Here is a 25,423-nt window from a genome sequence, read left to right on the forward strand (position 1 = left end):
GTGCATTTAAAAAATTCCCACAAAGCTGCTGCCATACGGGCCAACGGGGAGGTCTCTGGTGGCAGGGGTGTGCATGAGGGATTGGGCAGGAGCAATAGCTCCATCTACCAGGGTAGAAGGACTGCTCAGTGAAGATTTCTGGAGAGCAGAGCCCCAAGCAGGCCTCCCTATACCCCGCAGCCCCCATGTTCTCTGGACCCAGAGCCTGAGCCCAGCAAGGGTTTGAGGAGGTGAGGGATTTGGCCTGTCCACCTCTGGGGGAAGAGCATTCTAGGCAGAGGGAATAGCCACTGTAAAGACCCATGTGTTCTCAGTGACTTCCTGACATAGTCTGTGGTATGATGAAAAAAATTGAGGCTCAGGAAGCTTGAGTGAGTTTCCCAAAGGTGCACAGCCAGGACGCAGCAGGATGAGGTGTTAGACGCAGGCTGACTAAGCTGGTGCTGGTGCTACGCCCACCTTGTGCCCACGGGAACGCTACAGCATGCACATGGATGAGCTGGCCGGCCGTGAGGCAATTCCTGGAGCCTCCCAGGTGCACCCTCTGGGTCCAGCTGCACAGGAGAGGTGGGAGGCTCTGGAGGGAGAACCAGGGTAGAGGGAGCAGACCTTCATTGCCGTGTCAGCTCTGCCCCTACTCAGACCTGGGAGCCTGCCAGGCACATAGTGGCTGTAGCCTGTAGGGATACACCTGTCCCTCCCTGAGGCCTGGGCTTCTCAGCAAATGGCCAGGCAGGCCTGTTGGGAAGCCTCCACCCCACTTCCCTATCCAGCTCCCCAAGCCCACTCTTCTTGCCCCTCCTCACCCCCAGAGAGTATTGCAAGGACCTGAATGCCTCAGACAACAACACCGAGTTCCTGAAAAACTTCATTGAGCTCATGGAGAAAGTGACTCCAGACTCCAAGCAGTGTGAGTGCCTGGTGGGGCAGCCGGGTCTGGGCAGTGCCCAGGCAGCATGGGGGCAGCCCAGAGGAACCCAGAGACCAGGCAGGTGTGGAAATATGCAAGCCCAAGCCTCGGGCAGGGCTTGGGCCAGGTCATGGGGAAGGCTACTATTGGAGCCTTGGGGGTAGGGGAAGAGTGGGCAGGGAGCCGCATGAAGATGCCCCCTCCACCCCTGCTGTCCCGTTCCAGGCAACAACTTCCTTCTGCACAACCTGATCTTGGACACAGGAATCACACAGCAGCTGGTGGAGCGTGTGTGGCGGGACCAGGATCTCAACACGTAGGCACCACCCAGCCTGTGGGGGGCAGGAGGCTGGGATGGGTCCAGAGGCCCTGGCCCTGCCCTGCCAAAGGCAGGCCTGTGACTGCACCTTCCTGTTGTCCCCAGGTACAGCCTTCTGGCCGTGTTTGCCGCCACCGACGGTGGCATCACTCGCATATTCCCCAACAAGTAAGTGACCTACCCCCCACCTGACACCCTGCCCCTGCCCAGGACCCTGTTTCTGTCCTGCTGCCCAGAGGCCTCTTTGCACTTGCTGAGACCACTGTCCTCCACAAACCACCCCTTCCACAAACCTCTGCCTGTCTTGGGTGACCAGGGCAGCTGAGGACTGGACAGAGAACCCTGAGCCCTTCAATGCCAGCTTCTACCGCCGCAGCCTGGATAACCACGGCTATGTCTTCAAGCCCCCACACCAGGATGGTGAGTGTCCTCCCAGGTGCCCAGTAGCAGGTGGGAAACTGAGGCTTCCCTGTCTACTCAGCCAGGGCTAGGCTCTGCTCTCTGAGGCCCCTCTCAAACACAAGGCTGGCTGAGACTGAGGCAGATGAGAAGAGAGAGCTAGGCTGTGCCAAATGCTATGCTGGGTGCTGGGTGCTTAGGCTGAGGTCAGCCTTGGCTTGGGCTCCTGGGTCTGCAGGGCCCAGCATAGAGTGGTCAGTGTGGCCACCAGCCCCCACTCCTGACCACCCTGCCCCACCCCACCCCCAGCTCTGTTAAGGCCACTGGAGCTGGAGAATGACACAGTGGGCATCCTCGTCAGCACGGCTGTGGAGCTCAGCCTGGGTGGACGCACACTGAGGCCAGCAGGTGAACACCCATGGCAGAGGCGGGGAAAACGATAATGGGCAGGGTGCTGCCCAGGCAGGCAGGCGTTGATGGCCCCCTGCTCTGCTCCATAGTGGTAGGCGTTAAGCTGGACCTAGAGGCCTGGGCTGAGAAGTTCAAGGTGCTAGCCAGCAACCGTACCCATCAGGACCAGCCTCAGAAGGTACTTGGGGTAGGGGCAGTAAGCCCAGCAGTACCCATTCTGGTGTCGCCCTACCAATCCTCCCACTCAGATTGGCTCTGGTACCTATGGGGAGGCAGGGGCTGTTGCACAAAGCTTGGGGACCCAGATGTATGAAGGGTGATGGGAGGGAGAAAACTGGTAGGCACCTTACAATCCTTGCTCTCTGCCCAGCAGTGCGGCCCCAGCAGCCACTGTGAGATGGACTGTGAGGTTAACAATGAGGTACGTGTGTCCTGAACCCTAGCTCACCCCACTCCCAGATTTCTCATTCTCAACTGCAACTCCTAGCTCATCTCTTGGCCTCTGGGTCTCAACATCCCACCCTGACTTCACAACTTTACCAGAACTAGAGGGAATGGTGCTCCCTCCACTCAACCACTGGACTGCCAGGGTCTGGGGAGGACGGTCTGGGCCCAAGCCCCTCCCTATCTTCTTCCTCCTTCCCCACCTCTCAGGACCTGCTCTGTATCCTCATTGATGACGGGGGATTCCTGGTGCTGTCAAACCAGAACCATCAGTGGGACCAGGTGAGGGTTGGGAAGAGGGTGGAAGGAGGAGGTCTGGATTTGAGCTTTCTTGGGGTGTGGCACTGCCAGCCCTGTGACTACTGCTCCCTCCCGGCATCCCCAGGTGGGCAGGTTCTTCAGTGAGGTGGATGCCAACCTGATGATGGCACTCTACAATAATTCCTTCTACACCCGCAAGGAGTCCTATGACTATCAAGCAGCCTGTGCCCCCCAGCCCCAGGGCAATCTGGGTGCTGCACCCCGGGGGGTCTTTGTGGTGAGCCCCAGCCATGCCTGCCCTGGAGATGGGGGGTGCTGGGAGACCTGCCCACAGATGACACCCTCCCCCACCTCTAACAAGAGAGCTGGGGGTGACGCGGGTCCACGGGCAGCAATGGTAGCCCATGCCCCTCTCTCCCGTGCAGCCCACGGTTGCAGACTTCCTTAACCTGGCCTGGTGGACCTCAGCTGCTGCCTGGTGAGTCCTAGAGGGGAGAGGGGGAAGGGAGGGTGCTCCTTGGCCAGGAGGGCTCAAGAGAAGCGGCGCAGGGCACTGGCTTCTGCTGACCACTCTCACTCAGTGACCCATACCCTACAGGTCCTTGTTCCAGCAGCTTCTCTATGGCCTCATCTCCCACAGCTGGTTCCAGGCAGGTAGGCAGGGCTTTGGAGGCCCCTCCTCAAACCCCCTTCCCCAATCTAAGCAGAGACCGACTTCAAGGGTAGTGTGGGGCTTTGGGCTGGGCCAGGCTGAGGCCTAGGACGCTGCCAGGAGGTATGGATGGGGCTGAGGCACTCTGGGCCCTCGCAGACCCCGCGGAGGCCGAGAGCAACCCCGAGGCGCGCGAGAGCAGCTGCGTCATGAAACAGACCCAGTACTACTTCGGTTCAGTGAACGCCTCCTACAACGCCATTATCGACTGCGGAAACTGCTCCAGGTGGCCGGGGTGGGGGTGGGGTATGGACCAGAGGGGCAGGGTGGGGCTGAGGGCGGAGCCCTTGGGGCGGGGCCTGCCAGGAGGACGCGGCCGGGGGCGGGGCCGAGGCTGCAGGGGGCGGGGAAGGGACGGAGGGGAGGGGCGAATCTCAACGCCCCGCCTCTCCACGCCGCCTCCAGGCTATTCCACGCGCAGAGACTGACCAACACCAACCTTCTCTTCGTGGTGGCGGAGAAGCCGCTGTGCAGCCAGTGTGAGGCAGGCCGGCTGCTGCAGAAGGAGACACACTGTATCCTGCCCCGGCCGCTCCCCGCCACCCGCGCCCCCTCCCGCCCCGTGTGCCCCCTCCGTGCCGCTGCTGCCTCCTTGACTCCCCACCCATGCCCAGCGGACGGCCCGGAGCAGTGTGAACTGGTACAGAGACCGCGATACCGGAGAGGTCCGCACATCTGCTTCGACTACAACGCAACGGTGAGGAGGGGGGTGACGGATTTGACATCCCGCTCCCCTCCCCAGAGCTGGTGAGGCCCTGCGCCCACCCATGCCCCAGGCCTACCAGGCCGACCAGCTCCTTCTGTCTTCCTGCAGGAAGATACCTCAGACTGTGGCCGTGGAGCCTCCTTCCCGCCGTCGCTGGGCGTCCTGGTCTCCCTGCAGCTGCTGCTGCTCCTGGGCCTGCCTCCCCGGCCACAGCCTCAAGTCTACGCCTACGCCTCTCGCCGCCTCTGAGCGCCCCCCAGGCCTCCCTGCCTCTTCCCCGCTCTCCCGCCCCACACTCCCCGCCTTAGAGCCTCGCCCCCTCCCTCACTCAAAGACCTGGGTGTGCCAGACCCCGTGAGTCTGCGCCTTGGAGTGGAGGGTCCCAAAGGAGGGCGCCACAGGTCTTTGGCCCCCAAGCCACGTCTCGCTGCTGAACTGTCAAAGTGTCCTCAGACCCCTCATTCCCACTGGACTTACCCACCGCCGAGGGCTGGGACAGGGAAGCCACAGTACTGGTGTCAAACCAGGCCTCCACTACCTGCCCTGCCCGGAGGCTCCCTTTGTGTGGGAGACCTAGCCCCTGCCCCAGCTGGACTCCTCTAACCTGGCCCTTCTGCCCCACTCAGGACCAAATCTGGGTTTCCTGGGAATAATGGAGGAAGTTGAGATGGGCAGTTTGAGGCCTGTGCATCCCAGCTTCAATCCTGGCAGGAGAGAGGTCCTGGGGCAGCCCCCAGTGGACTCCTGTCCCTCTCAGGCCTACAGCCACGTCCCCCACCCCAAGCCCTACAGGTGTCAGGGCAGTGACAGTGACACCTGCTCAGACACAACCATATACATAATTGGAGTCCTGAGGGCAGAAACTGGACTCACATTAGACATATCCCGGAGGACACATACACAAACACATGCACACACCATGGGGTGGGGTGGGGTGGGGTGGGGGTGGGGGCTCACAAAGCCTTACACAGGGCGAGGGGTTGGTGGGAGGGTTGGCACATGCACACTCCATCTCCTGCTCACCACCCACCTCTGATCTGACCTGCAGCCCAGCTGGTCCTCTGTCTCTAAAGCTGAATGTCAAACAGTGCCAAATGCTGGGGCAGGGGATAAAAACCCCTGTCTCACCCTAGCCACCAGTGTCCCCTAAATGCCCTTCACCCCGCCAGGTGCTCATTGTAACCATTTCTCACTAGTGTCAGGCCCCCAGTGGGATCAAATGCTACTGCCTGCACCCCTCGGCAGAGGAACCCTCACCACACATTGCCCTTTGCCTTAGCGGGGGTGACTTAATCACTCCTGGCTGGACCATCCCATCCTCAATCTGGCCCTTACACACACAGGCCTATGCCACTCCCCATCTCCTTCCCACTTAGACACTCCCTGTCCCCAGGAGGCCAAACTGCTCCTCCCCGCTGAACACACACTTGCACACATACACACATATACACACTCTGTGCACACACACAGGCTGGGCCCAGGCATATCTCTTCACACCATTCATTGTGGTCATTTCCCTCAAAGGCATCCCAGCCTGGGGGCAAGTAGAGGACTGAGGGCAGGGGAATGTGGCCGTGGGGCTCAGATGGACTGGGAGGAGGGGGGAGGGTGATGCATTAATTAATGACTCCGTTAATTAATGTCATGTTGCTTGTCGCTTTCTCAGTGTGTGTATATGGTCCATGCCCGCTGCTGGTGCCAGGGTGGCCGCCCATGTTGTACACCCAGCCTAGATGCCAGCCATGTCTTGCGGGGGCGTGTGTATAACTGTAGTGTAGTCAGGTGCTCAATGGAGAATATAAAAATAAAAAAGAATCAAACATATACAGAAAAATATATATTTTAAGTTTAAAAAACAGGCAAAATCCCCATCAGGTAGTTGTCCAACCCCCAGCTGGGTCTTATCCTTCTCATCACCCACCCGACCTGGCTGCCCCCTCACCTCGGGCTCGGGGGATCTGTGGGGGACTGGGGGGCCATTTCCTTTTCTCTGCCCTTTTTTTTGGTTGTTCTATTTTGTACAGACAAGTCAGAAAAACAACAGTGACAAAAAACTCAAGAAACTTTGTAAAATATCGTGTGTGTGATTCCTTGTAAAATATTTTCAAATGGTTTATTACAGAAGATCAGTTATTAAATAATGTTCATATTTTCACTTCAAATGGTTCCCATCCACTCTGTCTACCCAGGGGTGAGGATTGGGTAGCCTGAAGACAGGTGGCCATGATCTCAGAGTCCCACCTACCACTCTCCTGGGAATGAAGGCCATAGCGATCTAGGTTCCTGGTGGGTGTAGGGCCTGACACTTCCCAGGCCTCCTAAGTACCAGATCTTTGACATCCTTTGTCTCTTATAATTGTTTCAAAAGCCTCTAGGAGAAACTACCCTTAAAGAAAGAGGTCTCCCAGAGGCTCAAGGCCAGGAGGGTGGAGGAAAGAAGACAGAGATGAGAGGCAGGTTTAGGCAAGTGTGCAGCCACAAGGTCAGACCAACCAGGCCTAGCAGGCAGGTCCTCCAGCTGGGGTGAAGAGTGAGTACCTGGCCCAAGTCTAGGACCTGGTGCTTGAGGGCCCACTGCTGTTGTCCAGAGCAGGCCAGGGTCTGGCCCACCCACAAGCACAACCACTGCTCCTTCCCAGCCCAGGGGAAGCTGGAAGCCCCATGCTCTCTGTGGCCGCTGCTGCTCACACTGGAACCCAAAGCTGAGCTCAGTTTACAAGAATCCCCTCGGGCCTCCTTCTGGCCTGCCTTATGCCCATGTTCATTTTAATTCCAACTCTTAATAGTCAACCCTAGTTCAAGTGACCTTCAAGTTCTTTTCAAGGGGAAAGACTCATAGTCACCAGTGCAGAGATTTCCCAGTGCTGCTGACACTCGCTCTCTTACAGTACACACTTGGCACTCACCCAGCGGCCAAGTCCTCACCACAACCTTAGAATTGGGTACTAGTTTATCCCCACACTACAGATGAGTAAACTGAAACTTTGGAAAAATCCTTTTACTACAGATGAGCAAACTGAGAGTTACAGAGGAGAAATCCTTTCTCCCCAGATGAGAAGGGCAAGAAATCAGCCAAGGTTTCAGAGAGGAGATGGCCTGTGGCTGGGGGCCCTTAGATGCTAAATAAATGAAGGAGGGCATTCCAGGCCTTAGCGAGGACATCTTTCTTTCCTCACTCCTCTGCAGGGGTTGGCCATAGAGCAATGCCTTACTAGCAACCTGAGACAGCTCCCATGCCTGACAACAGTGACAGAGGTTGTAGGGTAGAGTTGCCAGATAAAATACAGAACATCCAGTGTCAAATTTGAGTTTCAGATAAATAACAAGGATTTTTTATTATGTTTCCAATATTGCACGACATATAACTAAAAAAATTTTGCTTACACTAAAAAATTATTTGTTGTTTATCTGAAATTCAAATTTGACTGAGCACCCCATATTTTAATTTGCTAAATCTGGCAACTCTACCCTGGGTGGCATCCAGTGGAATCCAGACCCCAGACAAAGATAAAGGGTGTCAACACCCTTTGTAACCTGGAAGGCTATGCACACATCGGCAGTTGTACTGAGATTAGTGGCTGAAAGGAAGGGATTCTGCATTTATAAATGTATTTTGTCACAGAATTATTTTAATTATATACATATTTTTAAAAAGCAACCCAATATACAAAAAAAAAAATCAGTTTGCACAGGACACAACCTGCTGGGAGCCACTGTTGCAGTGAAGTAGGGGTCCAGGGCCAGCCTGGCCCAAGTGTTGGGGGAGATCTCTCTTCTTTGGGGCCAGCAAGGGAAGGAGAGTCACTGAGAACAGCCCAGCCTTGCTCCTTTAGGGACAGGAGACCTGAGTTCGAGTCGCGACTCCACCTCACTTCTAACAACGGCAGCCTGAGCACCCAGGTGGACTGGCATTTTACACCCAGTCCCCTTGGACCCTCACGGTAGGTCTTGTCATTTCCATGACATTGAGTTTCAACGAAGTTCAGGAACTTGGCCAATTTCACACAGCCGCCCAATGGCAGAACAAGAATTCCAACCTGGGTCAGGCCCACACCCCGCCCACACAACCGGGGTCAGCAGACACCAGATCGCGGAAGTTCCGGGAGTTCACGCACACCAAGACCATTCAACATTCTTACCCACACACTTGCTCACAAGGACACACCCACTCGGATATACAAACACAAACAGAGCCACAGTTACCGGGGAATTCAGCAAGTATTCGGCCTGCAGTTCTGCTGCCACCGGTACCCGCCGCTTTCCCGAAGTCAGCGATGCTTGTTCACCGTCCTCCCACCTCCTAGCGGGACCGTTTCAGAGAACTACAACTCCCAAGCAGAGCCTCTTCTCATCACCAACGGGAACGGCCCGTGCGCACAGCTTTCTGGGACTTATAGTTCTATCCAGAACGCTGATTGCCGCTTGTCCTCAGGCTTCCGCGGAGGACTCCGTGTCCCAGCATGCTGCAGAGCCGGAAGAACAACACTCAGAAGGCATCCCGCCGCCGCCTGGGGCGCGCAGGCGCAGCACAGCTGTTTGTCGGCGCCAGAGAAGGGAGGAGGTACGGTCGTGGCCAAGACCGGGGCAGCCGGAGCCGACCAGACCTGACTCGAGCCCAGAGTTAGGCTCCAGTCCCGCGCGGACCGTAGGGCCCCAGAGTGGATGGAGTAGGCCGAACCCTGAGATCAACCCCAGCTTGTTCGGCCTGGCGTGGGGCCGACAGAGCGGGCAGGCGTGCCGAAGCCTCCCAGGGCCTTTCCTTCAGGTCCCCGGCGAGGGGCCTAAGCCCCGGCCCCGCGACCAGGCCCGGTTTGGCCCTTTGGGACCAGAGCCGATCCGACCGGAAGTGGAGCCTTCACCGGGGCCATAGGCCAGTGACTAGGCCAGACCCGGGCCTCCCGTCGGGGCCGGACGGGGACGAGGCCCCGGGGAGGCCCCTAGCCCGCTAGACCTTTCCCTCAGGCTGACGCCCGCCAGGAAGATGCAGCGCGCCCTACCGGGCGCCCGCCAGCACTTGGGGGCCATCGTGGCCAGCGCCAGCGTGGTGGTGAAGGCCCTGTGCGCGGCGGTACTATTCCTCTACCTGCTGTCCTTCGCCGTGGACACGGGCTGCCTGGCGGTCACCCCAGGCTACCTCTTTCCTCCCAACTTCTGGATCTGGACCCTGGCTACCCATGGGCTAATGGAACAGCATGTGTGGGATGTGGCCATCAGCCTGGCCACAGTGGTGGTGGCTGGACGTTTGCTGGAGCCCCTCTGGGGGGCCTTGGAGCTGCTCATCTTTTTCTCAGTGGTGAACGTGTCTGTGGGGCTGCTGGGGGCATTCGCCTACCTCCTCACCTACATGGCTTCTTTCAACTTGGTCTACCTTTTCACTATCCGCATCCATGGCGCCCTGGGCTTCCTAGGTGGTGTCCTGGTGGCACTCAAGCAAACCATGGGGGACTGTGTGGTCCTGCGAGTGCCCCAGGTGCGCGTCAGCGTGGTGCCCATGCTGCTGTTGGGGCTGCTGCTACTGCTGCGGCTGGCCACGCTCCTCCAGAGCCCAGCTCTAGCCTCCTATGGCTTTGGGCTGCTCTCCAGCTGGGTGTATCTTCGCTTCTACCAGCGCCATAGCCGAGGCCGAGGGGACATGGCCGACCACTTTGCTTTCGCCACCTTCTTCCCTGAGATCCTGCAGCCTGTGGTGGGGCTGTTGGCGAACTTGGTACATGGCCTCCTGGTGAAGGTAAAGATATGCCAGAAGACAGTGAAGCGCTATGATGTGGGTGCCCCATCCTCCATCACCATCAGCCTCCCAGGCACAGACCCTCAAGACGCAGAGCGGAGAAGGTACTGTGGAATCTTCTGAAACCTTGTTGAGCTAGGAGAGTATTTCTTGATGGAGTCAGGTCCCATTTGTTGAGGTGCTTGTTGTATGGAGGCGGGCAGCCTAGGGTCAGGCATTGGGGCAGATTCAGACAGAGGTAAAATCCAGTTTGTGGCCTTGAGGAACTCAGCATTTTTTATTTAGGTAGCTGGGCTCCAGTAGGTGTTTTCCAACATTAGGGGGTGAAACGTGCTTTTCTCACCAATCAGGCCACTTAACAAGTTTCAAGAAATGCCTAGTTTCTTTTGGTGCTGTATGAGGGCTAATGGAAAAACCGGGTACACATAACCTTGGCCATGTCTCAGAATCTCAGAATCCTGGATACTGGGCTTGTGGAAGCCAGAAACAGCTTGCTGGTTCTTTTTCCCCTGAGAGGGAGAGACAGAAAAGGCGATCTGGGATGCTTAAGAAGCAGTCTTAGGCCACCGCAATTTCCAGATGCTGAACCATGTCCTCTTCCTGGGCCTTAATTCAGGTGCTGTGCTTCTCTGCCACTTATTGAGAGGGAAGCTTGGGGTCTTACTAGACTTAACCCCGCCCCTCCAGCAGGAATGTGTCACCAAACCCAGGGGACATGCCACATGACCCAAGGGAGACTGCTGACCACACCAGCGAGTGGAGACGACCTTATCATTATCTGTAAACCAAGCCATCTGCACCATCAGGAGTCCTGGCTGAATTATTCACTGGACACACCTTGGCCAGGGCAGGATAGATCTTTTTTAATCCAGCTCTTACTTTCCTCATGCCCCCCAGGTCTGTGGACTCACCAACGTAGCCTTTACAGCTCCGTTTCCAACATTATTCTTGAGGTTTTTTGAGGTAGTTACTTGACTGGTGAAATCGGGAGCAAGCTCTGTTCCTACTTCCTTCATTTGCCAAAGGCTCTTGCTTGTGTTAATCTGTGAAATGGGTTCTTGACGGGCAGCTTTATGAATTCAGCTGAGTTATGCCTGTGCTTACTCTCCATTAGAGCTGTGGAGTTGAGTGTAGGACACATGCTTTTCTTAAAGGAGTTTCCAGCTGGGAAAGGGCCACAGATTACTATGGTCCAAGGTGGCAGGTGTCTAAAAGTACACACAGCATGCTTCAGGCCATAATTCTGGGCCCTACAGTTTGTATCTCTATGGTTAAAGAGTCCTAAAGACGGAGGTCTGTCTTAACCTTAGCTGGTGGAGGAGATGGGGCCAGGACGTCTGGGACTGGTAGGAACTGAGCTGCTTTCAGAGCTATTCAGGTGGAGCCAGGCCACAGTGGTGGCCTTCCTCCAGTGAGAAGTTTTGCATTGTTAGAATTGGCTGAACATTCAAAAACATTTCTGCCCAGGGCCAAGAAAATGGATAGGTGGAGGGAGGATGGTGTGGGGGTGAGGGGGTATCAGGAGGTGGGTTCTTGGCATAGTCTTGTGGTTGTTAGCTTACTTGGGGGTGGGGGTTACTCCCCCAAACAGTTTGACATCTGGCTGCATGCCACTTCCAAACCCAAAGGGCTGCTAGTAGTGGGAGGCAGGGTTTCCTATTTTTGATCCTTGTGAGGAAGTGATTAGCATGCCACTGCCTCTCTGCCTTGGCAGGCTTTAGATAGGATTAACAAGGGAATCTCCAGGATGGGAGCCTGGATAGCAGCAGGGAAGGACTGTCCCGTCTATGCCAACTTGCCATGTGCCAGGCTGGAGGATAGGGTGGAAGTGTAACAGGGTTTTCTGTGCCTGTGTCCTTGTTGCCTCTCCTGTCATGTTCCCTGGCGTGGTGGAGACTTTAGTTCTCTGCTGAACTTGGAAGGCTATATGGGCTACCCCCCAGACTGGTGGCACGGAGAGGTTGAGACATAAGGGGTCCACAGTGGCCACTACTGAAAGTGTTACTGGCAGCATGGGCATTCCACCTGTTGGTGGGCCAGGGTCCCAAGTGCATGTATATACCTGCTTCTAGTGCACTTTCCCACCTCCCCCCAGAGTAGGGTGTCCAAGGATCTGCCTCCAAGGATATTGCCAACCAGTAGTTTCTAGCCTGCACCCCAACCACATGGCCTGTTTCTCCTTCCTCTCTTCCTGCAAGCGTTCAGTGTGTCCCTGCTGTAACACATGGCCTGGTGGCCTTGGAGATTCTTCTAGGAAGGAGAATATTAGAGTCAGTTAGGAGGGGTGGGCTGACCCAAGGTCGCCCTGCTTCCCACACTGAGAGCCAAGGCAGGTGCCTGAGTTCCAGCCTTCCCTACACAGCCTTGCCAGGAGGCTCAAGGCATCCCTAATAAGAAGGGGGGAAGTAATAACCCTCTCCTTGGATGTGATTTCAGTGCCCAGGCAGAAACTCACTTGCCCTTCCACCTGTCTGCACTTGGATACCAGCTCTGCTCACCTTTAAGCCTCAGAACCATTCCTGGGGCTGGCCTAGTGGGCAGTCTAGCAGACACCCAGCCAGCCTTCTCAGCCTGAAGGTGCTCCAGCTATGGAGGGAAGGTTCTATAGCCTTTGGTCCTTATTCTGATGGCAGAGTAGGCCCTAATCCAATCCCCGGGGAGCCCTGGGCCCTGCGTGGAGAAAGGGAACACATAGAAGTATGAGGGTAAGGGGAATCAGCTTCATGGGGCAACAATGCAGGGCATGAGCCAAGTCCAAGCCTAGAGTGACCTGTCATCTTTCCTCTGGCCCTAGGCAACTGGCCCTGAAGGCCCTCAATGAGCGGCTGAAGAGAGTAGAGGACCAGTCCATCTGGCCAAGCATGGACGACGATGAAGAGGAGGCTGGGGCCAAGGTGGACAGCCCCCTGCCCTCAGACAAGGCCCCCACACTCCCAGGGAAGGGGGCTGCCCCAGAATCCAGCCTGATCACCTTCGAGGCTGCTCCTCCAAAGCTGTAACTCCAAACCACCTTGAGTGTAGCACCTCCTCTCCCAAGCCCCCCTTGACATCCTCTCAGCTACTCCAGGGCACTGACTGCTCTGAGGAGAGGGAAGAAGGCATGCTAGGGGTTTCCACAGCCTTCTGCTATTTCTCGCCAACACTACCCAGGACTCTTGCTACCTGGTTCCAAGTCCAGACAACCACTATGCCAGGCATGGGGCCTCTGAGGCATCTGCCAGCCCAGGCCACCTGAGGTAAGACTGTATCTCAGCAGGCAGCCCCAAGCAAGTGGCTGCAGAGACACTGGTGCCACAGCTCCTGGGCCAGCCCTTATGCCTGAAATTGGTTGCCGAGAGCCCTGAGCCAAGGCAAGGGATTTGCCAAAAACATTCTGGGGGTCCAGCCAGTGCAGGGCTGTGCATCCCCCCCCACCCCCAGAAAGACTATGCTCATATCAAGATTCCTGAGTCCCTCTGCTGTGGCCATGGCTGCTTCTGAGCCAGAATAGCCACAGCTTCCAGGTATTTTCTACAGGACCACTTGAGTGGGCAGCCAAGCCCAGCCTCGCAGTATCAATAAAGCAGTTCTTTGAGGTACGGCTCCTGGGCTTTGTCAGACCACCTTGTGCAGCCCCCTCATCATGTTCAACTACAAAGTTAGGAACTTTACTCTAGGTTCAAGGACTCAGTCCCCATGGCAACTCCAGCTGGATAAGAAGCCCATTGCCCCCAGTCTTCCCTGCCCACCCTCCCACCCCCCGACCACATGCCCACTGTCAAGCAGCCTTCCCAGAGCTATCACCTCAGATCCTCACTTGTTTTCTCCCTCCAGTCCCCCAGTCAGGGAGGCCGTGCCCGGAAGATGTAACATTTGAAGGCCTCTGTCTCATAAGGAGTTGTTCTTATCCATGGCTCACCTTCAAGACAGTGCTCAGTGCTTGACACCTATGGAGACAACCCATCCCTGGTTCCCATCCTGTCATTCTCCAGATATAACCACCACAGACTAAGGTGGTGAGACTCCAGCACAGTGAGCACCTGGGAGACTGAAAGGACACACAGCTGTACCATTCACAGCCCCTAGGGCCTGCCGAGGACGCACAGCAGCCAAATCCTGAGGGCTTGTGTGTTGGGAGAACTTCAGCCTCTCAGTGAGCAGCCAAGGAGAGGGGTCCCCATCTTGCCCAGCTGCCTGTTTCTTCATGCTGATCGCATTAGCAAGAACTATTCCCAACTCTGGGGTATTCTTCCCATCCAGTATTTTCGGTCACTTTTTTATTTTTTTCTTGTCCGTAATTTCTGGACATACCAGTACAAGTATGAGTTCAGTTGCTGGGGAGGCAGTCTTGCAACCCCAACTGCATCCAGTCACATGATCCATAGGCTTCTCTGGGATGATAGAGAAGGAAAGGGGAGGCACTCCAGTGTGAGGAGCAAGCAAAGATGTCACACACAGGGCCCCATCCCTGACTGCCCCAGTGCCTGAGGGCTACTTGTGACCTAGTCAGCTGAGAGAGTCCAGAAGGTCCCTGCCCCAGCTCCTACACTGAGGGGCAAATCCAGGCTTCCCCAAGGCTGGGAAGAGCTCACGGCTGGATCCTTTTGCGGTACAGGTAGGCGTTGCTCACCTGGTTCATGATGACCAAGCTGGTAATGACAGGGCATAGCATGGCCAGGTACCAGACCCCACCGGTGACTGTGGCAGTGAACCAGAGTGAGCACATGCCCAACAAGAGGCTGGCACTACCCAGAAGGTAGCCCACGAGCCCAGAAGTGGCATGGTACAGCTTGAGCTTTGCCAGGGGCCATCTGGGCAGCAGTTTGGGGTAGAGCAGCCCCACCCCGCCTAAGCACTGCAGCCCAGCCCACAGCACAGCTAGCAGCCCTGCTCGCCCATGCCATGTGGCCAGGTGGGCTTTGCCAAGCTGTTCCTTGTGGAGGATAACAAGGCCCAGGCCCAGCAGTGCACACAGCAGGGCCACCAACTGCAGTACCCAGTGGCAGCGTGCTCGGCCCTTCCGAGAGAGGGAGCGCAGCAGCGAACTCTCAGGAGAGAACACCAGCAGTGCCTCGGTCATCAGGAAAGAGAACTGGGGAGACAGGGACAGGAAACTAAATAAGGGCATTGCCCAGAAAAGGGCTTAAGATAACCTAAGCTGCCAGACAATCTGAGAAGATTCCCCTTCATTTTCTCTCCACTGACAAGGGTATCTATTTGGTGGGGCAAGATTAGAGAACTCCATCTAGGACCCTGAGTAACCAGCGAGAGGCACCTCTCCACACTTCTTCCTAGGTGCTATTCTGAAATGTCATCTCTGCTACATTACCCAGCAAACACAAAGTTTGAGAAGTTATAAATGATTATTCACAAGCTTTGTTTCCCTGACATGGGACTGAATACAATTTCCTGGCAAGAGCTGATCACGTGGGTGCACAGTTTCAGGGAAAATTAGATACATCACTATAAATTAAGGTAAAAGGGACACAGGTACACCCAAATGCATTTTCTAAGCTTCCTGCCTATATGTGGGTGAAGCCTCATTTTGTGCTTAGACAAACCCCACCCATTTGCCCTGGATCTTGAATACTCTGGTTCAAGTCTGGAATATATGCCATGGGCAGGAGTTGGAGCATGCAACTCCTCCAATCCATCCCGTCTCTCCAAATAGATATCAAGTGTCCATAAGGATTCAGAGGCTGCCAGGGCCACCACCCATACTTATGCTCCCTCCACCCCTAAGAGCTGGCCAGGCCCACTACTTACGGCCAGAGACATAAGCACAGGGTGCCAGGAGAACAGACCTAGAATGAGAAGAGGAGGCCTTGTGAGGCTGAGGCAAGGAGAACCCAGCCACACCAGTCCCTAAAGGCTGAAGAAAATGGGCAGCCCATTGTCCAAGGAAATGCTGGCAAAATGTGAGCCCCCTCTTGCTGCAACAAGCTGATCCCAAACCTGTCCTCTTCCTCGTCCCTCCCTAGATCAGAGGCCATGCTTTGCCACTCCTCCAGTAGTCCTTCTCCCTTCCCCTAACACTTTGCAAGAGGCAACCAAGTGCAGACCAAGACAAGGAAGGAGAAGCCAGGTACTCCGTAGAGACCTGGCCAAGCTGGCAGAGCCCCCACAACCATCTACTCCACCTTATCTCTCCAGCATAGCATGTCCCTCAGCCAGCCAGGCCTGTTTCCAAGACTCAGGCCCAAAGCTTCCTATTGCCCCTGCTTCCCAAGAAAAGTGGCACTTTCCTTCCCAGATGTCAGCTATGAATTCTACTTACTGGAGCCAGGCCTGGCAAGCACAGCCACGAAGATGGTGAAGCCCAGGGCCACAAGGTGGGCAGCAGCCCCAGAGGCAGTGCGCAGAGCTCGGTAGATGTGCGACTCGGTCTCCACAGAAAGGGCCATGGTCAACCAAGCCGGTGGCTGTAGCCTGAAAGCATAACAGAGTGGGCAAGGGTCTCAGGTGCCCACTGTCCCCTCCTCTCACTGGAACAAGGGTTGCAGGACAGGAATGCCACCCCCTTCCAAGAAGTTAAGGTAGGAAGGAACAGTACCAAGACAGGCACCAGGAATGCTCGAAGACCGGCGTCCTGTCAGCGTGTCCCCGCATGTGAACTGACACTGATCACTGGCCCACCTTCCAGGTAGGAGGCACAAGGCCATGTAATAGACTACAAATCCCAGCGTGCACCACGCCGTCGCCGGGCGGGAGAGCCAGCAGGAAGAGCGTGAAGTACTATGGGAATTGTAGTTCCCAACTGTGGCCGTATGACACCGTGAATCCCTTCGCGCACAGCCTCCCCACATGCCGCTGGCATGCTGCCCCTATACGATAGGGATTCGCGTGTCTCACCCGCAGCGCCAACCCGACGCAGTGGTTTCCTCCCGAGAAAACGGGATACTCAGGGCTTTGCTGCGCGCGCCACCGCTGCGTCGCGGAGCCGCTTCCCTTCCGGGTGCGACGTCTCCCCACCCGGACATCCTGGGACGAGGCCCCCCCCGCCCCCCCCCCGGCCACACCGCCGAGTCGCGCTGCGCAGGCGCTGTTGAGCATACGGCTTCATGAGTGTGAGAGTGCGCATGCGTGAGTGACCCGGCGGCCCAGACTTCTGGGCTGTTTCGGACAGGTGTTCCCAGGGGTCGGAGCGCCTGGAGCTACAGACCTGGGCCCCGCTAGCGCCATGGGCAGCGGCTGTCGCATCGAATGCATATTCTTCAGCGAGTTCCATCCCACGCTGGGACCCAAGATCACCTATCAGGTGCCATCTGGGCTCGCGGGACTGGGAAGGCTGGGAGAGGGTCGCTCTCGGGAGCTCAGTCGGCTGCCTGGAGGCGGTGGATCCCCTTGCTGCACGCGGGCACGCCACTCCTTCATTCACGGAGAATCGTGAACCAAGAAGATAGTCAGAACCAGGTCCCCGGCTCCCGGTGTGCCGGGGCAAACAACCATCACATGGCAGTGACTGTGGGAAATGAGGCTGTAGGGGAGAGGTGGGGATGGGTGGTCCACTAGTATCCCTGGACGCATAGGAATTTAGGTGAGTGTGTGCCAGGTAGAGGGAACAGCATATGCAAAAGCCAGGAGGCAGGTGAAAAGAGCATGTGTTTGGAAACACAAAGTAGCAGTAGCCTGGGTAGATGGGACAGAGGAGAAACGCCGGAGAAGAGGGCTTAGGCCTTGGGGGTCACCCTGTGTATTCTGCGTAGTCTCAAGGACCACTAAGGGACCTCTTGCCACTCCCCTCCCCAGGTCCCTGAGGACTTCATCTCCCGGGAGCTGTTTGACACAGTCCAGGTGTACATCATTACCAAACCAGAGCTGCAGAACAAGCTCATCACTGTGTGAGACTCTAGCTGGGGGGTGGGGGGGCCCCAGGAGGAGTGGACAGGCTTGGGGACAAGAAGAACCTGACTCTGTTCCCACCTCTTTTCCCCCATCCAGCACAGCTATGGAGAAAAAACTGATTGGCTGCCCTGTGTGCATCGAGCACAAGAAGTACAGCCGCAACGCCCTGCTCTTCAACTTAGGCTTCGTGTGTGATGCCCAGGCCAAGACGTGTGCCCTTGAGCCCATCGTCAAAAAGCTGGCTGGCTACCTGACCACACTGGAGGTCGGCAACACGATGGGCTTGGGGGAAGTGTTCTCATGTCCCAAAGTCCTCCAGACCTGCGAACCTACCAGAGCAAAATGCCAGCCAGGGGTACTGAGGTGTGCCCACCATGCTTTCCATCCTCTATCCAGCTAGAGAGCAGCTTTGTGTCCACGGAGGAGAGCAAGCAGAAGTTGGTGCCCATCATGACCATCTTGCTAGAGGAGCTAAACGCCTCAGGCCGGTGCACTCTGCCCATCGGTATGGCCCAGCCTCTGCAAGGACAGCAGAGGGGTAGAGGAGGGATGGGAAAGTGGCAGGGGAAGATGAGCCCAGCCAAGGACAAGACTCATGAACAGATTTCTGGCCAGGAAATAGCCATGAGCTGGGCTGATGATGTCCAGGATCCAGTGCATGATGGGGCTGGGATGGGGAGGCGAGCAGAGCTCTCCAACTCTGCTCCTTAGCCATATTTCTTCCCTTCTCTGGACCTCAGTCTCTTTCTGAATAAAAGGGGAAGATTGACCCTACCACCTGCCTGCCTGAAGGGTGCTGGGAGCGCTGGATGGTAATTGAGGGCCTCTTGGAAGAGATGGCACTGAGGATATGGGTGGTGCTCCCTGCAGATGAGTCCAACACCATCCACTTGAAAGTGATTGAGCAGCGGCCTGACCCTCCTGTGGCCCAGGAGTATGATGTGCCTGTCTTTACCAAGGACAAGGAGGATTTCTTCAACTCACAGTGGGACCTCACCACACAACAGGTATGCCAGCCCGCCTGGGTATCATCACTTGGGACTGGCTACAGCCCTGGCATCATCCCACCCCTACTGACCCTGCCTTGCCCTGCCCAGATCCTGCCCTACATTGATGGATTCCGCCACGTCCAGAAGATCTCGGCTGAGGCAGATGTGGAGCTCAACCTGGTGCGCATTGCCATCCAGAACCTGCTGTGAGTGGGGCAACAGTCACGTCCAGAATAGGGTTGCCAGCCAGGGAAGAGCCCAGGGGCCCTGAGTGTGGGGGCTGGGAAAGCAATGGCTATCAGAAGCTGAGAACAACTATGTCCCTCAGGTACTATGGCGTTGTGACACTGGTCTCCATCCTCCAGGTGGGTGAGTCTGGGGTCTGGTTAAGTGGAGAGTGGATCATGTGGCTGGGCCAGACTGGGGTTGTATCAGACTTCCAAGCCCCTCACTCTTACCACTGTGCCTCCTGCTACCCTCCAGTACTCCAATGTGTACTGCCCAACACCCAAGGTCCAAGACTTGGTAGATGACAAGTCCCTGCAGGAGGCGTGTCTGTCATACGTGACCAAGCAAGGTAGTGGTGGGGTCTGGGGGAGGCCATCTCAGGGAGGGCAGGGCCACCTGGAAAGCTGACCCCTGGTGCCTACAGGGCACAAGAGGGCCAGTCTCCGAGATGTGTTCCAGCTGTACTGCAGCCTGAGCCCTGGCACTACTGTGAGAGACCTCATTGGCCGCCACCCCCAGCAGCTGCAGCGTGTTGATGAACGGTCAGAGGGGGATCCCCTGGGGCATGACGGGTTTGCCTGAGGGCAGGTACACTCTCTATGTCTCCCCAGAGCCCTGGGTCAGAGAGGAAGCCCAAGATTCTCAGTGAGCAGAATCATGTGGCACTGCTAGTCCAGACAGGCTTCCTGGAGGTGACAGGTTTGGAGACCAGTCTGGTCACTGAGACAAAATTGCAAGGGAGACTGCAGGAAAGGGTTGGCCTGGCTGGAAGGAGACCTGGCCAGGGCATCACCCCTCTCTCCCTTGACTGCCACCTCAGGAAGCTGATCCAGTTTGGACTTATGAAGAACCTCATCCGGCGACTACAGAAGTATCCTGTGCGGGTGTCTCGGGAGGAGCGGAGCCACCCTGCCCGGCTTTACACAGGCTGCCACAGCTACGATGAGATCTGCTGCAAGACAGGTAGAGGCAGACAGGACAGCTGAGGTAGGTCAGGGCAGGGTGGCCAAACCAAGGTTACTGACCTCACCTCCGCCACCCCACCCAGGCATGAGCTACCATGAGCTGGATGAACGGCTGGAAAACGACCCGAACATCATCATCTGCTGGAAGTGAAGCTGGTTGGGACTGGACCCGGCACACAGCTGTGGCTTCTCTCTCCTGCTAAGCTCTGCCTGGTGCGTGAGGGCTAGACCAGCAGACTAGTCCATATTGTCTCAAGGTTGACCCTCACCTCTGTAAATAAAGTCATCCATTTCAACCTACCTTTATCGAGTACCGCCTCTGAGCCAGCCACGGAGAACCATCAATGAATGAGATAGGTAGCCATGGTCCTGGCGCCTTGGAGCGCCATCTGGTGGGAAAGACTGACAACGGACAAGTAAATGTGCCTGCTAACTATAAACTGAAACAAACACCCAGAAAGAAACAATGAGGAAGCTGTGATGAAAAGTGAGTTGGAATGGGAGCTGGAGGTGCTCTGGATTAAATGGGTAAGGAAGGCCTCGCTAAGGTAACTTGAACTGAGCGCTGAAGGAGGAAGAGTATTCCAAACAAAGGAAATAGGTGCAGAAGCCTTGAAGCAAAAACCGCTTTGGGATGTATGAGGAACCCAAGGGAGGCCCGTGGGTCTGGAACATAGGAGGCAAGGGGGAGAGAGGCAAGAAATGAACTCCTGAGGTAGGAGAGAGGGCAAGAGTCTGATGCTGCAGAGCTGCTGTTCACCTGCTTTGTACATAGTTTTTGAAGGCCAGAGGCAGCCATGGAGTCACCCTCATACTAGGGAATGATATCTAATGCACATCTTTTAAAAACTCCTGGCTGTTTAGGAGGGTCAGAGAGAAAATGGGTCCAGTAAAAAGGCCACAGCAGTTAGCTCATGAGAGGTGATAGCAGCCTGAATTAAGAGGGAGAGTTGTGGGCCCTGTGCAGTATTTCGCGGGTAGAGCCAAGAGGTGGAACTGGGCGCGAGAAACAGTGGAGCGAGGAAGCCACGGAGAGGAGCATCTGTTTGGGCCGAGCCGGAACAAGTGCAGGAAGAGCTGGTCGGGGGCGGGATGACCCCATCCCTCTGCGGGACGATGTGACGTGCGTCCCAAGAAAGAGACTAGGCCACAGGCGTCTGGGACTCGGGAAGACCTTTGAGCCGCAGACAGTTGTGAGTTGTGAGGGAGAAAACTCCAGGAGTCCAAAAAGGGTTGCTACCCGCAGCCTGGCAGGAGCGGCGGACTGGGGCTGGCCCAGCCCCGCGCTCGCCGCGGGTGGGGGCGGGCCCAGGCCGTACTGCGCAGGCGCCCGCCGAGCTAACCGTTTCCATGGCGGCGAGGACCCACGCGCCCCAACCGCTCCTCAACCGTCGGGTCTCAGTCTTCGGCCCCGCAGGAGACGGTCGTGCCCGAGCGTGTCAACACCCTCACCGCAGCGCCGGCTGCTGCCCGGGGTCAGCCGAACCCCGCCTTCCCCCTCTCTGTCCTGGGCCTCGACATGGGCGACCTGGAGCTGCTGCTGCCCGGGGAGGCTGACGTGCTGGTTCTGGGACTGCGCAGCTTCCCGCTGCGCGAGATGGGCTCCGGAGGGTGAGGCAGCTGAGTCAGGGGTCTGGTGGAGTCATGGAGTCAGAGTCCTTGAGGTGGGCCTGACATTGGAGGGAGGGGTTGCCCAGTATGGAGGGGCCTCCAGGTGGGGAGTCAGAGCTCTCAGAGATAGGCGTATGTGGTCCTGAGCCCCCTCTGGCCGCTCAGGATCAGGTTAGGTTCAGTAGGACCCAGCTCCCCCTCCCGTTCCTACTGCACACATGTGCACCCAGATCCACACACACACACACCCCCTCTGGAGCAGGTGGAACCAGCAGCATGAGAACCTGGAGAAGCTGAACATGCAGGCCATTCTTGATGCCACGGCCAGCCAGGGCGAGCCGATCCAGGTGCTGCTGGTCACCCATGGGAAGGTACGCTGGGGTGACAGGCAGGATTTCTGCCTTCCCACACCACCCCCAGCCCCCACCCCACCACTCTACCCCTCAGGAGCACCTGGATGTGGGACATGGGTTGATTAGGGAGATAGTTGTGGATCCTAGAACAACCTAGGCTGCAAGGGGAGAGCCCAAGTTCTAAAGCCATTCTTGAATAGACTGTAAGGCCAGAGGGGCTCCACTGATGTGGGGGTAGGACTTTGGCAAGAAAAAAGGCAGCTTTCCCAACACAAGAGAGAGGGAGTTAGAAATCAGGGATTGGCTTGGCTGGAACATGAGCCAAGATGCGGCACCAGCAGATGACCTGAGATATCACTTGACAAAAGTGTTCCTCTCCAAGGAAAAGGTGGAACTCCATACTGAAGGGTGGGGTAGGAATAGAGCACTATGGAGGGCCCTGAGAAAGGGTAAGGCCAAGGCACACAAGAGCCTTGGAAGGCCAGCGGACAGGGACAAGAGGGAGGACATGAGATAGAGAGCCAACCTGAGAGGGACACCTGGATGGCGGAAGAGGGGACAAGCGTGTAGGTGCAGGGGGAACAAGGCAGCCTGGGGAACAAGGCAAGGGTCAGTCACAGAAAGCATGAGGGATGTCCCCACAGAGATGTCGGGGGCAGCTGGAAATGAAGGTCTAAGATGCAGGAAAGAGGTTAGGAAGGTCCTCATGGGGTGTGGGAGAGTCTAGGGCCCCAGGGGAGTTTAGGGAGAGCTGGGTTGGGCTGAGCCAGAGATGGGAGGGTTGCCAGGCCAAGGTAGGCCAACCTCATTCCTGTCCTTTCCCTCCCCCTCAAAGATCCCAGTGCTGGTGGAGGAGCTGATTGCAGTGGAGATGTGGAAGCAGAAAGTGTTCCCTGTGCTGTGCAGGCTGGAGGACTTCAAGCCCCTGAACACTTTTCCCATATACATGGTGGTGAGCTAGGCCCCTGGGTCACCCTCCCACCCACCACTTCAGAGAGCCCTGGACTGCAGAGGATAGCTGGTAGCCCCTATCCCTCCCTCAGCAGCCCTGGTCACTGTCCTCTATCTGACAGGTACACCATGAGGCCTCCATCATCAACCTCCTGGAGACAGTGTTCTTCCACAAGGTGAGGCACCAGCCCTGCCCACAGGCTACTGTCCCAGGCCAGGACATGGCAGCAAGGGGGGTTGTGTCTGTATGGGGAGGGCATCAGAGACAGAATGTTTCTCCTGCTCCTGCCTCCCAGGAGGTGTGTGAGTCAGCAGAGGACACTGTCTTGGACCTAGTGGACTACTGCCACCGCAAACTGACTCTGTTGGTGGCCCGGAGTGGCGACAGTGGCCCCCCTGAGGATGATGAGTCCCGATACAGCACTCCTATGCAGGTGGGCTGAGGTTCCCTGGGGTTGGCATGGGCTAGCCGTAGGCTCCCTGAGGCCTGAACAGGCAGGGGGTGGCCAACTTGAGCACCATGTGGCCCCCCAGGAGCTGCAGAAGCAGGCAGAGCTGATGGAATTTGAGATTGCACTGAAGGCCCTCTCAGTGCTACGCTACATCACAGACTGTGTGGACAGGTGGGCATCCCTGCTGGGCCTGGGGCCTGCAGTGGAGGGCTGGAAGCCTGGGCCTGTAGCCTTTGCTCACCTCTCTCCACCCCCATCCTCAGCCTTTCGTTGAGCACCTTGAGCCGCATGCTCAGCACCCACAACCTGCCTTGCCTCCTGGTAGAGCTGCTGGAGCACAGTCCCTGGAGCCGGCGGGAAGGAGGTAAGGTCCTCCCCCACCTGCTTCGAGGACATCTTCCAGGATTGATGGGGGTGGGCAGCTTACGCACAGGCAGACAAGCTCTGCCCCTAACCCACAGAGGATACCAGGATGCCTCACCCAAGGTGGGCCTAGGCCTGGGTTTGCAGCAGGCAAGGCCTTTGTGTCCACTACCAAGGACTCACCCTGCTATAGAGCAAGCAGCACTCCAACCTGGGCAAGTCCTGTGCCCAGGCAGTGGTCAGTCCTCCAGACCATGCAGCTGGTTCACTCAAAGTATATGCAATGCCTGCACCCAGTGTGCTGGTTCCTCTCCCCAGGCAAGCTGCAGCAATTTGAGGGCAGCCGTTGGCAGACAGTGGCCCCCTCAGAGCAGCAAAAGCTGAGCAAGTTGGACGGGCAGGTCTGGATTGCCCTGTACAACCTGCTGCTAAGCCCCGAGACCCGGGCCCGCTACTGCCTCACAAGCTTTGCCAAGGGACAGCTACTCAAGGTAGGAAACTCCTCCAACACCAGTCTCAGCACTGTCCTACCCCATCCCTGCTGTTTGTCTTTGCCCACTCTTCTCAGCCCCAGTCCTCTTTCCAGACCTTGAGCCCTTGGGTGACACAACAGCTAGTGGGCTCCTCAGGCACCCTCAGTCCAGCCTAGCCCAGGCCCTCTGTGTTCCTTGACCCTCTGGTCAGCACTGCTTCACACTGGCCTCCCCTGGACACCCTTGCAGCTTCGGGCCTTCCTCACAGACACGCTGCTCGACCAGCTGCCCAACCTAGCAGACCTGCAGAGTTTCCTGACCCAGCTGGCCCTGGCTGAACCCCAGCCCCCTAAGAAGGATCTGATATTGGAACAGGTCAGCAGTAGGAATTTAGTTGCTCAGAGGAAGTTAGTTGCCCACTTTGCCAGCTTCTCCCTGACACTCTCCAGTTCTTTCTCCCAGATCCCAGAAATCTGGGAGCGACTAGAGCGAGAGAATAGAGGCAAGTGGCAAGCTATTGCTAAGTACCAGCTGCGGCATGTATTCAGCCCCTCAGAGCAGGACCTGCGGCTGCAGGCACGAAGGTGAGGCCTGCTGAGCTGGCAGAAGGGGTGGAAGGGATGCAGAAGGCCTGGATGTGGGCAGGGGTGTTCCTGTGCTCCCACTGGCCAGGCCCAGCCAGGCTCTCCTGACCGCTTCCCCAGGTGGGCTGAGACCTACAGGCTGGATGTGCTAGAGGCAGTAGCTCCAGAACGGCCCCGCTGTGCCTGCTGCAGTGCAGAGGCTTCCAAGCGCTGCTCACGATGCCAGAATGAGTGGTATTGCTGCAGGTGAGGGTATCCTAGGACGTTGGACCCCTAAGCCCCACTCCTATACCCCCTACAAGCACTGCATCCTCACCTGGCCACCTGCCTGCAGGGAGTGCCAAGTCAAGCACTGGGAGAAGCATGGAAAGGCTTGTGTCCTGGCAGCCCAGGGTGACAGAGCCAAGTGAAGGCTGCAGCTGCTGAGGGACGACCATCCATGCCATACAACCCACCCAGAGTGTGCCCCTGAACCTAGGGATCTCTGCCAGAGCCCTGGCCTCCCAGGTGGTGAACACACTGAGAGGGTAGAGCTGCTAACCTATCTCCCCCAGCAAAGCGCTCCCAGCTTCCTGCCCGACCCGGCGGGTAGGCTGAGGGCGCTGCCTCAGCAAGCTAGACAGGAGGCCTGGGTGGAGGGCAAGGGCGAGGGCCAGGGCCGGATGTGGGGACCCTCTTCCTCTAACACTGTAAAGCTGGCCTCCAGAAACATGCCTGTCTCCGCGTGGTCCTTTGCGGTC

The 25,423-nt window shown here is 57.0% G+C and overlaps 5 protein-coding genes and 1 long non-coding RNA gene across 28 annotated transcripts in view; 4 read left to right on the top strand and 2 right to left on the bottom strand.

The window, feature by feature from the left end:
- The window catches only part of CACNA2D2 (calcium voltage-gated channel auxiliary subunit alpha2delta 2), a 141,188-nt gene extending 134,864 nt beyond the window's left edge, over positions 1-6,324 (top strand). For 2 of the 8 annotated variants that reach the window (XM_070238833.1, XM_070238831.1), the window contains 15 exons: positions 813-910; positions 1,136-1,226; positions 1,335-1,397; positions 1,546-1,649; positions 1,938-2,036; positions 2,129-2,217; positions 2,410-2,460; positions 2,694-2,765; positions 2,869-3,021; positions 3,170-3,222; positions 3,343-3,398; positions 3,556-3,682; positions 3,862-3,970; positions 4,064-4,153; positions 4,271-6,324. In XM_070238833.1, the coding sequence (XP_070094934.1) occupies positions 813-910; positions 1,136-1,226; positions 1,335-1,397; positions 1,546-1,649; positions 1,938-2,036; positions 2,129-2,217; positions 2,410-2,460; positions 2,694-2,765; positions 2,869-3,021; positions 3,170-3,222; positions 3,343-3,398; positions 3,556-3,682; positions 3,862-3,970; positions 4,064-4,153; positions 4,271-4,411 (1,396 nt within the window). In that variant the 3' untranslated portion in view covers positions 4,412-6,324. Of the gene's footprint in view, positions 1-812; positions 911-1,135; positions 1,227-1,334; positions 1,398-1,545; positions 1,650-1,937; positions 2,037-2,128; positions 2,218-2,409; positions 2,461-2,693; positions 2,766-2,868; positions 3,022-3,169; positions 3,223-3,342; positions 3,399-3,555; positions 3,683-3,861; positions 3,972-4,063; positions 4,154-4,270 lie in introns of all 8 variants that reach the window. The other 6 variants (XM_070238829.1, XM_023620372.2, XM_070238828.1 and 3 more) reach the window with 3 other exon arrangements.
- The window catches only part of LOC138918228 (uncharacterized), a 51,760-nt gene extending 43,274 nt beyond the window's left edge, over positions 1-8,486 (bottom strand). For both annotated transcript variants that reach the window (XR_011427281.1, XR_011427282.1), the window contains exon 1: positions 8,366-8,486. This is a non-coding gene — a long non-coding RNA (uncharacterized lncRNA). The remainder of the gene's footprint in view (positions 1-8,365) is intronic.
- On the top strand, positions 8,224-13,468 carry TMEM115 (transmembrane protein 115). The gene is made up of 2 exons (XM_023620384.2): positions 8,224-9,994; positions 12,685-13,468. Exons 1-2 carry the CDS (start codon positions 9,144-9,146, stop codon positions 12,887-12,889), a joined length of 1,056 nt encoding a protein of 351 aa, XP_023476152.1. The 5' UTR covers positions 8,224-9,143; the 3' UTR covers positions 12,890-13,468.
- Positions 13,469-14,113: 645 nt separating this feature from the next.
- On the bottom strand, positions 14,114-21,197 carry CYB561D2 (cytochrome b561 family member D2). Of its 5 annotated transcripts, none has more exons than XM_070238854.1 (6): positions 20,198-21,197; positions 18,048-18,233; positions 17,032-17,237; positions 16,147-16,298; positions 15,636-15,673; positions 14,114-14,961 (listed from the first exon to the last, which is right to left on the bottom strand). In XM_070238854.1, exons 3-6 carry the CDS (start codon positions 17,076-17,078, stop codon positions 14,458-14,460), a joined length of 741 nt encoding a protein of 246 aa, XP_070094955.1. In that variant the 5' UTR covers positions 17,079-17,237; positions 18,048-18,233; positions 20,198-21,197; the 3' UTR covers positions 14,114-14,457. The 5 variants fall into 5 exon arrangements, with proteins under 5 accessions (XP_070094955.1, XP_070094954.1, XP_023476158.1 ...); XM_070238853.1 differs by lacking the exon at positions 20,198-21,197 and adding an exon at positions 18,497-18,663; XM_023620390.2 differs by lacking the exon at positions 20,198-21,197 and having other exon boundaries at positions 17,032-18,233.
- On the top strand, positions 16,858-20,196 carry NPRL2 (NPR2 like, GATOR1 complex subunit). The gene is made up of 11 exons (XM_023620381.2): positions 16,858-17,127; positions 17,619-17,710; positions 17,811-17,979; positions 18,111-18,219; positions 18,585-18,721; positions 18,812-18,909; positions 19,032-19,068; positions 19,187-19,280; positions 19,356-19,473; positions 19,752-19,894; positions 19,980-20,196. The coding sequence occupies exons 1-11, from the start codon at positions 17,050-17,052 to the stop codon at positions 20,045-20,047; spliced, it is 1,143 nt and encodes a 380-aa protein (XP_023476149.1). The 5' UTR covers positions 16,858-17,049; the 3' UTR covers positions 20,048-20,196.
- On the top strand, positions 20,247-25,394 carry ZMYND10 (zinc finger MYND-type containing 10). Of its 11 annotated transcripts, none has more exons than XM_070238843.1 (12): positions 20,247-20,383; positions 21,770-21,878; positions 22,696-22,812; positions 22,934-22,987; positions 23,108-23,245; positions 23,346-23,434; positions 23,527-23,627; positions 23,945-24,117; positions 24,349-24,474; positions 24,562-24,683; positions 24,804-24,929; positions 25,018-25,394. In XM_070238843.1, exons 2-12 carry the CDS (start codon positions 21,807-21,809, stop codon positions 25,091-25,093), a joined length of 1,194 nt encoding a protein of 397 aa, XP_070094944.1. In that variant the 5' UTR covers positions 20,247-20,383; positions 21,770-21,806; the 3' UTR covers positions 25,094-25,394. The 11 variants fall into 11 exon arrangements, with proteins under 11 accessions (XP_070094944.1, XP_070094939.1, XP_070094943.1 ...); XM_070238838.1 differs by having other exon boundaries at positions 20,309-20,424; positions 23,924-24,117; XM_070238842.1 differs by having other exon boundaries at positions 20,312-20,424.
- Positions 25,395-25,423: the final 29 nt, after the last annotated feature.

Source organism: Equus caballus, chromosome 16, assembly GCF_041296265.1.
Source record: "Equus caballus isolate H_3958 breed thoroughbred chromosome 16, TB-T2T, whole genome shotgun sequence".
NCBI lineage: Eukaryota > Metazoa > Chordata > Mammalia > Perissodactyla > Equidae > Equus > Equus caballus.

Coding starts and splice junctions, on each gene's coding strand:
- ZMYND10 (XM_023620377.2), top strand. CDS start 21,416: ATGGGCGACCTGGAGCTGCTGCTGCCCGGGGAGGCTGACGTGCTGGTT. Junction 21,879..22,695: donor TGCTGGTCACCCATGGGAAG/GTACGCTGGGGT, acceptor TCCCCCTCAAAG/ATCCCAGTGCTGGTGGAGGA. Junction 23,246..23,345: donor GATACAGCACTCCTATGCAG/GTGGGCTGAGGT, acceptor GTGGCCCCCCAG/GAGCTGCAGAAGCAGGCAGA.
- CYB561D2 (XM_001495830.4), bottom strand. CDS start 16,849: ATGTCCGGGTGGGGAGACGTCGCACCCGGAAGGGAAGCGGCTCCGCGA. Junction 16,299..16,721: donor GCGTCGGGTTGGCGCTGCGG/GTGAGACACGCG, acceptor TTATGCTTTCAG/GCTACAGCCACCGGCTTGGT. Junction 15,674..16,146: donor GCTTGCCAGGCCTGGCTCCA/GTAAGTAGAATT, acceptor TTCTCATTCTAG/GTCTGTTCTCCTGGCACCCT.
- NPRL2 (XM_023620381.2), top strand. CDS start 17,050: ATGGGCAGCGGCTGTCGCATCGAATGCATATTCTTCAGCGAGTTCCAT. Junction 17,128..17,618: donor GACCCAAGATCACCTATCAG/GTGCCATCTGGG, acceptor TCCCCTCCCCAG/GTCCCTGAGGACTTCATCTC. Junction 19,895..19,979: donor TGAGATCTGCTGCAAGACAG/GTAGAGGCAGAC, acceptor CACCCCACCCAG/GCATGAGCTACCATGAGCTG.
- TMEM115 (XM_023620384.2), top strand. CDS start 9,144: ATGCAGCGCGCCCTACCGGGCGCCCGCCAGCACTTGGGGGCCATCGTG. Junction 9,995..12,684: donor CAAGACGCAGAGCGGAGAAG/GTACTGTGGAAT, acceptor CTCTGGCCCTAG/GCAACTGGCCCTGAAGGCCC.